The sequence below is a fragment of the Anneissia japonica genome, unplaced genomic scaffold (assembly GCF_011630105.1).
Source record: "Anneissia japonica isolate Jap-2015-1 unplaced genomic scaffold, ASM1163010v1 scaffold288142_len361356_cov169, whole genome shotgun sequence".
Classification (NCBI taxonomy): Eukaryota; Metazoa; Echinodermata; class Crinoidea; order Comatulida; family Comatulidae; genus Anneissia; species Anneissia japonica.
Genome location: NW_022753229.1, coordinates 8,586 through 22,221, shown reverse-complemented (window position 1 = coordinate 22,221; position 13,636 = coordinate 8,586). Strand labels below are relative to the sequence as shown.

General features: G+C 33.0%; 1 protein-coding gene across 1 annotated transcript in view; it reads right to left on the bottom strand.

Moving 5' to 3' along the window:
- Positions 1-14: 14 nt before the first annotated feature.
- LOC117122759 overlaps positions 15-13,636 on the bottom strand; it is a 21,791-nt gene continuing 8,169 nt past the window's right edge. Inside the window, exons 3-8 of the mRNA XM_033268500.1 lie at positions 8,101-8,261; positions 5,630-7,944; positions 4,141-4,247; positions 2,452-2,916; positions 1,550-2,032; positions 15-289 (exon numbers count right to left, since the gene is read on the bottom strand). Of these exons, the coding sequence (XP_033124391.1) occupies positions 15-289; positions 1,550-2,032; positions 2,452-2,916; positions 4,141-4,247; positions 5,630-5,829 (1,530 nt within the window). The 5' untranslated portion in view covers positions 5,830-7,944; positions 8,101-8,261. The remainder of the gene's footprint in view (positions 290-1,549; positions 2,033-2,451; positions 2,917-4,140; positions 4,248-5,629; positions 7,945-8,100; positions 8,262-13,636) is intronic.

Here is a 13,636-nt window from a genome sequence, read left to right as displayed (position 1 = left end):
ATTACCACTAACCATTACAACCACAATCGGCTTACCGTTATCGAACGACTCGTTTCTATGTATCTTTCGCCATCCTCTGCTACAAAGTTTCCATTATCCTCTTCCCTTGTAGCGTCATTAAGTTCGCATGTCATGTGATTCTGGTTGTAGTTGACTGACTTACATTGTTCGTTCTCAACGCATTTAATGACACAGGTCCCCATACTTTTGCTCGTTGTAATTGCAATGTTATTATTTTGAAGTTTGTGATCGTTTGCAATCAATGTAGACCGGTGTACATCATTCGGTTCTGATAAATATTCAATTATATCAATGAAAACTATTACTTAGGAACAGACGATTTGATAATGATTATTATAGTTTATTCGAAATGTTACTCTATGCTAAATTTCCTGCCGATTATTATAGTCGAGTGGTACTGGGTAAAGCCAAAAAGCCAATTAATCCCTTGTTTCGAACAAGATATTCTTTCGTAAAAGTCTGGTGAAGATAGCCTATCTAATTTACTTTAGAATGGTCGAGAACAGGACTTTTCCACTTTAAATTAAGTAAAATAATAGGTACGGAAATCAATTACGTAAGTTGTTTATGTGAAGGTGCCTTACTAAATAAAATTAAGGACATAGCGAAGGACCAAACTCACCCACTTAACAAGTTGATATCAATTAGTAAATCTGGCAGAATACTTTAAAGCGTACCAACCGTCATAAATACTCATTTTTACTACGTGCAATAAGAGTCTTACGAACACTTCAGTAGATAATTTCATTATCAAGCTTATTTACTGTATTTCACTATACTACATTCCGTGCCATATTCCTCTCCTGGACCTCACAATATAGATCAACCTTGTTTTCTATGTATATTATAGTGTTATAGTATTCGATTTCTACAAATCTGGTATATATGTACTATGTATGACGAAAATAAATCTTGAACCTTAAATTAACATTGATTGAAATGTGTTAATTATAGACAAAGAAATATCAGAATTTTAAAAGTTTTGTCTCATACTAAGAATAATATCTCAAATATGGCGCCAATTCCTAACCATTCCTTTATATTCATATTAACACTTAATTTCCATACAATGGCTACACGCTATCGTCGACAGCTTTCGGTGATTTTGATTGGTCGGTCAAATCGAAGGATCCTTCCCGATTGCGTCAGGGACTGCTATGCAGTACAACGATTGCACTGAAAACACTGTAGCGATTTTATGGAAGCCAGGCTTTACTTCTATAGCAGAGTACAGACACAAACATATACAAATAAGATGTTATTTTAACAGAATATAAAAAACAAGAAGGAATAACCAATCACAATCAATGGATAATTCATCATGTAGTTTTCGCAATAGAACTGTTGTGGGCAATATGATTATGATGTCATCGTTTCTATGGTTGTAAACAACAAATATCTGATTTTAACAAATTTATAATAAAAGTAGACCTAAAAGATTATTTAATAGCCTTACTTTGTTAAATGTATCTATATGTTATACAAAATATTGACTGGAAGAGCCCTTATAAATCCGAATAATACTTACTTTCAGCATCTAAAACCGCGTCAAACATGAACCTTCGGTTGAAATATTCTGTAAATGTAATTTGAGTTCCAATCTCAACGGTATCGGGTTTATCGGTAAATTTATATATGGTTGCTACATCGGAGAACGTCACCGTAAGTACGTACAGCGCAGCATCTGTATAGGTTACGCCGATTTTATCTCCTGGGATGACGTCTATTTGCTGAGGATATGTGAGCTTGAATTCTGTAACTACATCGCGGTCTGCGGGTGACGGAATTGTTGTTTTACCAACGACTTCGTAAATGTTATTGTCCGCGTCCACCGCTCTGTAAACTAGAGCGATGATATCTCCAGGTCCACCTGCAATAAACCGCCATCCAGTGATCGTACCAGGACACTTAATCTTGTTCCAATCATCCATCCAAATTCTTGATGCAGTTGCAATGTCAGTCGTCGTCTTCATTAATGGCCAATTAATAATATGACATGGTAAATACGAATCTAAAAAAAATATATGTTTGTATTAATATTTAAAAAAATTTGTGGGGCTTTTTTTCTTATGTAATTACTGTATATAGAAATCAATTTATTTCTTCACGAATCACACGGCACCAGTTTATTTTATTTATTTGTAGTATTTTTGATTTTGATATTATTTCATAAATGAATGTAACAATAGATCTAAAAATGTTAAAGATGTTAGATATACCATCGGTGAAAGACTGCAATGGTAATATTGATTATAAACGCCGAAAAATGGAAATACTAGAGAAATAAACTAAATAAAATGCTGCTCCCAATGCTCTGTTCCCAAGAAATAAATATTATTATCATAATTAATATAGAGTGACAAAGTTATTTGGACTTCATAGGTTCGAATCTGAAGAGGGGAAATTAATTTCTGTTTTGTATTTTCTTACCTTTTAACACAGCCTGGAGTGAATAAGTTTCCATGTATAACCGATCGAATGTGTGAATAGTTCCAAATAACAATTCATGTTTACTAATCGATGTAGTAAATAAAAACGGAGTATCGCTATTACCGTACGGTATCGGAGATACATCGAACTTGATTCCGATACTGTCGCCACTTCGCACGGGAATCCAATCCGATTTCTGCAGCGTAAACTCGCGAATCTGATTCAATACTTCTTGCGCTGGTATTATGGTCCGTCCAACTACAGCGTATTTGTTGTCAGCAGCGACGTACGGGCGCATCACCAGAGCGATAAACTCTACAGCCCTGGTCGGAAAGAACCGCCAACCTGTTACAAACCCGTCACAAGTTATCGGATTCCCAACATGTACTCCTGTCCATGTGCCGTCAGATATATGCTCTCTGGCAATCGGCGTTTCTCCATTGTAATCTGGACAGGTCGCTTGGACTACAAAAGAGACGGGCACATAAAACACATCATTTATGCAATTATAAGAATCAGTGGCGGTGCCAACGGGGGAACAGCATCACTCCACGGACTTCAACCCCCCACCCCCACCACCGAATTCGATCCTAATAATAATCTCAACCAGCGCAACGTGCGATCCTAACTCTGTCTCTTATACACATCTAGATGTGTATAAGAGACAGATGTTAGATTTTGTCAAATANGGACCCTATCTGAGCCGCCCCTGATACGGACAACTATTGTTTATAAACCTAAAACTAAAAATGATGATGTTAATAATAATAATACTCTAATAATAATAATGATAATAATAACAGTAATAGTAATAGTAATAATTAAAGTAATAATAAAGGTAATATTAATAATACTAATAATAATAATAATAGTAATAATAATAATAATAATAACAATAATAATACTGTAGGCCTAATAATTATAATAGGCCTAATAATAATAATAATAATAATAACAATAATAATAATAATAATAATAATAATAATAATAATAATAAGTTATGCTTGTGTATAAGGAGTATTAAGCCATTTCCAACATTGCCTTTTGTATGAAAAGGTCTACTTTTCATACCAAACCTAAAACGTAAAAGAAAAATCACTATGAAGTCTAGTCTGGTCAGTTTCCATTGTATTTACTTTGTATTTATCGCAGTGTTCTAAAAAGATGACCAATGCCTCTTTCAGTGTGCTTGATCCATTCATACAGAAAGGAGTTACCGTATGTTATGGCAATACTACCGCAATATTTGGTTGGTATAAATGGTCCATGTCGATAAGCGTAACTGTATTATTATTACCGCAATAAAACCAGAACTTCTATATGAACATTGGCTTTATATTGACAAGCGTGCTACCGGTAATTAATTTCATATACAGATACACATTCACACGGACGCGATGTACAACAGAACGCATGTGCTAAACGGATCAAGGCCAACTCAAACAGCGTCGGCCGACGCAGCCCGACCCGATTTATCGTCGGGGACAGTCTTAAGCCGTCGTGAGAAATATTAAACATGTTTAATATTCTACGACGCGACTGCCACCGACGCACACAATCGCGTCTGCGTTTAACTCACACAGACCCGACGCGACAACAAATCGCGTCGGGCTGCGTCGTACGACGCTGTCTGAGTTGGCCTTCATTCATAATGCAAGAAAAGAACAAGACAAATAAAATGTTTTTAACCTGTGTATGTCCAGGTAAAGAGCAGCAGAAAGCATTTACTTGCATCATCTCCTGGGTACATGTTGATACGAGTCTTTTGCAAGAAATGAAATGTGAACGCCTGCAGACTGTAATTGATCAAATCAATATATTCAGTTATTTCAAACTGTGCCTTCGATACCATTGCCATTCCTTTTGTTTAAAGTATTTTTAGATTATGGATTTCGTGGCCAGCCTGTAAATTACTTACGAGATATCTTACTAGTCATAAATTCAAAATAAAATATTTTCCACACAAAACGTAACACATCTTTAAAAAGAACAATATTTAGGGCGTTTATTCGAGGTAGGCGTTTCTCCACCCGGACTCGAACCCGGGACCTTTCGCATACATGGCGAATGTCATAACAACTTGACCACGAAGACACTGTGGTGTTCAAGCGCCCTTAATTTTTTTTAACGTTTCTGACGTCACGATTTTGATATAGCGCTAATAATAATAGGATGCGACCACACTATTCAGAGATCTATAAGATACGCCCTCTACTGGGGATATTTTCAGCCTGCTGCATCTCGAATTAGAAACGTTTAGATTTTATTAAGCCCACAACGATGACAGAAGTAATTAGGCCTATAAATATTGAGAAAATACCACTTTAGCATTGGCATAGCGACATCGATTAGTTTGTAAAGTAATCAATATACTTGAAAACTGATGAATTTGTTCAATATTATTACAGTATTATTATTGTTACAGTATTTATTATTATTATTATTGTTGTTGTTGTTGTTGTTATTTTTATCATTATTTTTTTATTATCATAATTATAATAATAATAATAATAATAATTATTATTATTATTATTATTATTATTATTATTATTATATCATATTATATTATTATTACCATTTTCTTCAGTTTGATCATCATCACCGTCATCATAATCATCATTAATATTCTTAAGGATCGCTGTAGCAGTAGAAAATATATTAATTTAAAAAAATATATATTTTTAGGTAATCGTTCGTTCGTTCCTTGGCACAGGGCCAAGGACATTTATTCGTACTTTTTACACATGGCCTCTGGACCATATAAATATAATTGTAACAATTTAAGGATCGATATGATCATTTCTGCGTTTAAAGGATAGATACCAAAATTTAGATCACTAATAATATTAGGAGTACAGGTGAATATTGAACGACTTTGAATATAGACGGACTTGAAATAAAATATGCAGGTATAATTTCTAATGTCAGAATAAAATGGGCAAATCAATGTAAAATGTTATTCGTCTTCAAATAAATTAAAAAAGCAAAAATTGCATTTTCGGTTGTTTCGATCTGAATTAATCTATTTACTCGTTTCGATTTCAAGTTCGAGAATACCTAGACGAAGTTTAGTGAGAATCCGTCTATATTTCAAGTCTTCAAGATGTAATGAATAAGTATCAACATTAAAGTTATTTTTAAAAGTAATATAATATTTAAGTTATTGTAAAGCAATTACCCTTGGAGCCGCTGACATTCGATATCAGTTAAACGTAATGTTACTTCGAAAATAAATTCGTCATGATTAGTAGCATTTTGTTCGTACCGAATTTCACCAAATCTAATAGAACATAGAATTACCATCATCAGTGAAATAATGGCACACTTTTGTAGTCTATATATAAGCTGATGGCAATAGCAAATAACGATACTTACCATAGCAAGAGTTTACTATAGGAATCGAATCATAATAATAGAATTATAATGAATAAAAATGAAATGAAATAGCGGTATAATCTAAATAGATGTGGCCTACATGTATAAATACAAAATAATAAAATCAATACACAACATTATGCAATGTATTGAAGCTAAGGATTTGCAAAGAAGCGAAGAGAAACATGTGACATGTTTTTGTCAAATAAAATTTGATGGTCTGTAGAAACGGTTGGCGCAACGGTTGTAGCTCGGACACTCAGCCTTGAGGTCAGGGGTTCGAAACCCTCGCTGTGCAAGTCGCTTGTGTCCTTAGGCAAGATACTTTATCTACGTTTGTCTCTCTCCACCCAGGTGTATAAATGGGTACCGGCATATGCTGGGAAGGTAAAAGACTGCAGTGCGGGAGGAGTGGCCCAAACGCTAAAGTAAGAGAGACGGGCACTCCGGCCTGCTTCAGGTTTCGAACCTTTTTTAGTCTGGACAAGGCGTTAGATTAATAAATTATGGTATAAACTGGCATACAACAAATCAAAACTGTTAATATGTATAGCCAGGAACTCGATCAATGACATTCTGCTCCTTTAAGGGTCCCTTCGTATCTGTGCTACCATGGAGGAACTAGTTTAATTCCTCCGTGGGGCTACCCGGTAACCCGATACCAGCAACTCTCATCGTCCACCACAGGGGTTGTCTGTACCACAACGGGTTATCCCACTATAGCTCGTCTCGAAAATGATAGTTTAGAGTGCACACGAGCAATTGTGTACACTAGGCCTACGGTTTATAATCGTTATCCGCGAAGACTTACTTGTTCTGCCACCAGAACCTTAGGCGATATTATGGGAGTAGGTTTCGGCGCCCCTGCTAACCGCTCGGCCATTCGACTCACACCATAATAGAGGGGCCTTGGGCGATACTTACAGATGGAGTGCCGAATAACGAATAGCGGAGCCATCCCGTCTTTGATATGTTTATATTACAAGACTCATGATTTTATTATTGTTTATTCAACAATATTTCTCAAGGAGGCTCAAAGAGGCCTCAAACAGTACATACAGCTATATTAATATGTAGGTAAAAATAAAATAAAATAATAAATATTAAAACATAATACTAGAATGTTTCTTATTAGACCCACTTATTTTTGAAACAAAATTCATTCATTCATTTTTAAGCTTAATTTACTTTATTTTTAAAAGAACCAGTAACATTTTGCCAAGACTCAGTGTTTTTGTTTCTTGGTCGATTTCAGGCTCAAAATATTCTTATTTTTACACACTTTTCAAACAGCAAATTATTATAGTGCAGCAGCATAGCCACACCTACTGCACATTAAGGTACAGATAATATTAGTTGTTTTTTATAGCTAAAAAAAAAATAATAAAAACCTCGTTTGACATTTTTCCTCAGCCTCAATTCGATCTTATTTTGTTCTTAATTTTTTTTTTCTAGAAATTTCAGCGTCAGTCTTTTATAAAATGTGTTCTTATAAAATAAAAGAGTGTATTAAATAATTGTACCATAATAGACTTAACTATACGTTCTAGGCAGGATGAGTAGACCAAAACATTATTCAAAATGTAGCAGTAATAAGCCAGTTCGTGGTTTGAACTGCGCATGCCCTTATCCAAGGTCAATCGACATATACCGCGTTCACATGTCTTGGGTCGCTCGCAAGCGAACGATCGGCTCGCGAGCCGGGCCTTCATGTGAGACCGTTGGAGGATCGTCGATGCCACCTTCACCCAGGCCTAGGATCAGAAATCGCGGGCCTAGCATGTCGACAACCAATTGGGGATGTGACGTAAATCTATTTCCGGTCGCCTCGAAAGCGGTAGCGAAACGCAGTTTGGCCATTTTTTTTATCTAACACGATCTCGCTCACGACCCAGCATCTCAACCGCTCGCGATCGATGGAGACATGTGAACAAGACTATAAACCAACTTGTGCGTATGTTTGTTTATGTCGATTGAACTTGGTACAAGCATGTACAGTTCAAACCACAAAGTGGCTTATAAAGGCGTGGTATATGATTGATGACATCATTAATTCTTCCATTCTGCTTCGTTATCCAATTTTGACATCAATAACCATTGCTCTGGCTGACCCAATATCTGCAAGAAGACATACATAAGTTTTAGACTGAGGCCATTGGCTTCTCTGTTATTACGTAAGCAGTGACGAAATTACGACTAAAAATAAAAAATTACGACTAAAATTTAAAAAAAATATATATACAATATACATAAGTGATACATAGTTTTTCTTACCTCCTAAAAACCAACTCTGTTGTGACGCTGCTTTACTGTAAATTATTCTTGGGTCGCTACTGTAGCCTTGCCAGCTAGAACATTGCGTACCTTCCTCAACAGTAAACCATCCGCTGTCTCCATCACAACCGTTGTGGGAGCTACTCATATAGAACCTTCTCCTGAAATGCAATAGGACAAAGTGTATAGAAGACTGGACTGTTAGCTAAGTTGTGTAAGTAAACGAACGTACGCTCCGATACGCTCCGTACGCAGTGGTGGCGCCATGATTTGTCATACGGGGACCCCCCCATACAAAAAAGTTCTATAGAGCTCTATAGAATTCTATAGAACTTTATATAGAGTTCTATGTAACTCTATAGAGGCAAAAAAATTCTATAGAAATGTTTTATAGAGTTTACGCATTCTATAGAATTTTAATATTTTCTATAGAATGTCGTATTCCACTCTATAGAAAATTAGTTTGTTGCACAATTTATGTATTGGTGACCTACAATGGATTTTCAATAAATGTGTTATTGCAGAAGCTTGGTTTTGAACATTAAACATTATTAAATAATAATAATAATAAAAAAAATAATAAATAAAACTATTGCATTCGGCTCATGGTCTGATGTTGAGTAACTAAATAATGCATAGAGTTTAATATGTGTATCATTTTGTCGCAAATAATTATGCTTCATATTTCTGGAGAAATTTTATAGAAATCTATAACATTCTCTTTAGAAGCTGTATAGAAATTCTATAGAAAATTCTATAGACATCTATAACATTTGCTAGAAGTTGTCTAGGAATTCTATAGAATATCTGTTTGGAAATGTATAACAGATGCATAAGTTACAGTATCAATAAGCATGCTCACATTTTAAGTTAAAATGTTAAAAACATTAAATTAAGCATTTAAGTTACATTAAACATTTAAGTTAAACATTAAATTAAACATTTAATTAAATGTTAAAAACAGCAAATAATTAGCCTTACAACACATTTTAAAATTGAAATGAAAAATTAATTTAATGCACATATTTGTAACAAATACTTAATCTTACAAAATCCACAAACAACCATTGTGACCATTTTAAAGTTACTGTTGTGTAACTTAAAACCTACTTTAATCATTCCAGATGGGAGAGATAGACATCGTTTTCAATAACCAGACAATGGATCTGGCCGTGATAGGGGTCCAATTTATGAGTTGAGTTGTACGATTTAGTAAATTATTTAGTGTATGAAATGAAATGCTATAAAATTTATACTGTCCTACACAAAACAAATGATTAATTACAGAAGGTTTCATACAAATACATTAAATAAGAATTATAACTGGTCTTTAATTGTTTCCTCTCCCCTCTATTAAACATGGTACATTCCTCAACTGGGTGGTGAAATTTGAAAGCTAACGGAACGGTCTTCATCGACATCTCTCTCGCTCTCTGCTCCCTTTGTTGTTGTGGTGTCCTCCTTTTGTTCAGTAATAATTGGAGTAATAATCGCAAACTGATATTTTATTGAAATGGTTAATACCTGTAGCAATGTCTATGTACTAGTTAAATGGATTGAATAAGGATTTTGGACGTTCTTCTACTAAAACTCAGCCTAGCCTAGGATAGCCGCTAGGCCTATTATATTGCCATTGGAAAAAAAGGAGAAGAGTCCGCACCATGCAAGGTCTATGCACAGTCAGTATTGTGGTAAGTACAGTAAAGAAAACATAATTTCCTTCCACATATATACGCCTAGGCCTAGTTACTTATTCTAGCCTAGGTATAATTTTGTAGCTAAGTATCAAGTTTAGTTCGGTCAGTTTGTCAGTCAGTGCAGTGGCAGTGTTTCTATACGTATACTGTACTGTTTAGGCCAGGCCCTAGGCAAAACCTAAGAATTTCAATTGAGGTACGGGCGTTGGGACACAAATGAAAAATCGTTGGTTTTTTTGCCTACCTAGGCCTAGCTAGCCTAGGCTTAGGCCTCTTCCTTAACCTAGGGCCTATACAGTACCTAGCCTAGCTAAGGCTAGCCCTAGGCTAGGTAGGCCTAAGAAATTTAAAAAAGAAAATGCATTTTTTCTTTAAATATCATTTATTTATTGTATTTTGTGTCAACCAAAAATATTGAAACTTGCTTTTTGCACAGTTCAATATACTTCACTCTTTTTCAAAATGAATGCTTGTTAACTGTCAACTGTCTGACCTCAATATATAATAATTGGTATTTTAAATGCGACACCCACACAAGTCATGCCCAAAAACATCAATAGCTGGAACTTTTTAATATACTAATATTCTACACATAGAAAGTTTTCAATTATGCTATAATTAAAGTTTGAAATATTTCAAGCATAATTATATTTTTGTTGACCAAAAAATATGGTATAATTAACTGGGGTGTGAATATTTTCCATGGATGTCCATTGACAGTTAAATACTAATAGCATGCGCAAATGAGGGAGGAAAGTTTACTAATAAATAGTAAATAATTATCTATCTTCCAATAGATTGACATTGGCCATGGTTTACTTATAGAAAAGGATCCATGATAGGGAAGAAAAGCAACGCACATGTGGAACATCGGTAGAGAAAGCGCGTTTGAATCCCATCTGAATTACTGCCATAACAGGTAGGTAATTTGTTAAATAAGTTTGTATATTACCTTTTAAATGAAGATACTGCAGGCTTATGTACTGTAATAAGGGATTTATATTTCAAAAGATAAATGGTACATCAACATGTAAAGCTTTTTTATTTGGGTTAGACATTCATTTTTTTTCTTTAAATTTTAATCTGAATGTTTGCATTGTCACTTTGTAACCAATTAATAACCATCAAAAGGGAGCCCATCTTTATTACTGACTTAACCTACACAGTAGCTACATTTTACTGTATATGTTCTGCATAGCACTTGAAGGAAGAAACTTTAATATTAGACAGTTAATGAAGAAAATATTTTGCTACAAGTGGAATACTTATATTAAAATTATATTTAGATTTTGTACAAGATAACAAAATATGAAATAATACTTTTATTGGACCACTACTTTTAAGGTATCTGCATTTTATTCTTTAGAGATTACCATAACTTATTTTAGACATTGCACCGAAATTATTAAAATTCATCCTGCTCTTGTTGGTTGCCCGTTTATGAGTTTTCGATTTAGAAGCCTATAAGAGTATTCAAATTTTTTGCATTTTTTTTTTACCCCCAGATTTCACTGATAAGAAGTATCTTGAGGCATCAACCACTCTTTTGAGGCAGTCTCTGTCAAACAGAATAAAGAAAATGAACAAGCCTAAAAATTGGGAATACCATGTATGCATTTTTGTTTTAAAATTTTGTTATTTAACTTTAATTCCAATCTTCGTTCTAGTGATATTAGATTTGTGGGAGTATTTTATTATATTTGATGTTTCAGTGTGTAGGCCGTCTTAAAGTTAGGCTCAGAAAGGTTTTTTTTTTTTTTTTTTTTTTTTTTTTTTTTTTTTTTAAAAGTTTTTTTTTAAAAACCAAAAAAAAAACGGTTAATGAGATTCAGATTTTTTAATATTTAAAAACTGGGGGAAAAGAGACATAACCACCCTTTTTCTCCAGTTTTTAAATATTCAAAAATCTGTATCTCTCTCATTAACTGCTTCCAAGTTTTTTGTCAAATATACTTTGAGGCTTAGAAAGATTAATTCTACAACATATCAACAGATTTATGTCCTTCAGAGCTTGGCTTTATTAAATAGAAATGCTACTTCCACATCAATAATTATATCTACCCTATTTTCTTAAAACATAACATTCGTTTAAATATTTTTGTCTTGCCATATTATTGTATGTGCATAAAATCAATATTTTCTTATTTATATGAGTAGCAATTATTTCAGTAACTGTATTTTATTTTGTAGCTCTCTGTTTAGTACCTGAGTATACAGTATATTTTCTTTAAAGTTTAAACTTACATAGGGGCCAATGACAATTGTAAACAAAAGTGTACTCTTTTTTGCCACCTCAACCCCTTTAAAAAGTGTACATTCATGGAAAATGTTGATTTTGCAATACTGTTCTCTATGGCCTTTTTTCAATGGGTACATAGATACATAATTAGGTTTAAATAATCCATATTGGCATGTTATTAAATTTAGAAAACCGGTTTCAATCAATATTTTAAGCTTTTGTAAATTCCTTCCATTTAATTTTGTATTTAGTACCAGGCCCTTTCCCCCTTAGCATACTGTTTATACATTTGTTGATAATTATGAATGGTCCATACTGTGCAGGGTTATCCACCTTATGTTTTGGAATATCTTTTTTGAGTATTTCACTTCTATTAAATTCGTGTAAAGTTAAATCTAATACTGTACTGTAATAGTATATAAAAATATATAAAACTTTTTCTTTCATCTACCCTTATCAATATCGCTTACAGTACCTTGATGTTATTTAATATATTTATAATATTTTATATAGGCCTGCAATTTACTGTAAATACATATACTGTAAAATTATTTTTATAAATCTTTATATGTTTGCACAATACCACTAGTGCTACATCGTGTGACTTCATAATGCTAGTAAAATTCAATGCAGTTTATTCTTTTAAGATATTGAATCCAGTTTTTTTTTTTTCTACTTTTAGATGATGCAATGCAAACATTATTTTAGTTTGGTTGTTTGACCTGTTATATATATTTTTAATATGTGTTAAATAAAGATCTTGAGAATGAATACATTTTGTTGGGATTTCTGTACAGTGGGTTCAAATATTTCATGTTTCCTGCCATGAACTACCAAAACACATTTGTACATTACAATCATCTTGTAGGCCTATGATTTTTTATTTTTACACTTTTTTTTTGATTCGTGAAAACAATTTTTTAGTGATCGAACGATATAAAAAATATTATATCAGCGTTATTTTCAAGAGAAGTGCTGTGAATTTCTATGAAAATTAATTTTATCAGCGTTATTTTCTATAGAAATGCTGTTTTTTTTTCCTATAGAAAATATAATATATCAGCATTATTTCTATAGAAATTCTGTACATTTCTATAGACAATAATACAGTTTTCCATAGAAAATATATTATATCTGCAATAATTTCTATAGAAATGCTGTTATTTTTCCATAGAGATTTATATAGTTTTCTATAGAAAAAATTATATCTGCAATAATTTCTATAGAAATGCTGTTCTTTTCTATAGAAGTATTGTGAATTTCTATAGAAAATAATAGTTTTCTATAGGAAAGAAATTATAACAGCGTTACTTTCTATAGATTTGCTGTTATTTTCCATAGAGATTTACAAAGTTTTCTATAGAAAAAATTATATATTTGCAATAATTTCTGTAGAAATGCTGTTCTTTTCTATAGAAGTATTGTCAATTTCTATAGAAAATAATAGTTTTCTATAGAAAAGAAATTATAACAGCGTTACTCTCTATAGAAACACTTGTTATTTTCTATAGAAATGCTGTTAATTTCTATAGATTCTTATAGAGAATTAAGCCACTTTTCTTTAGAAATTGTATAGAAATCCTTTAGAAATTGTATAGAA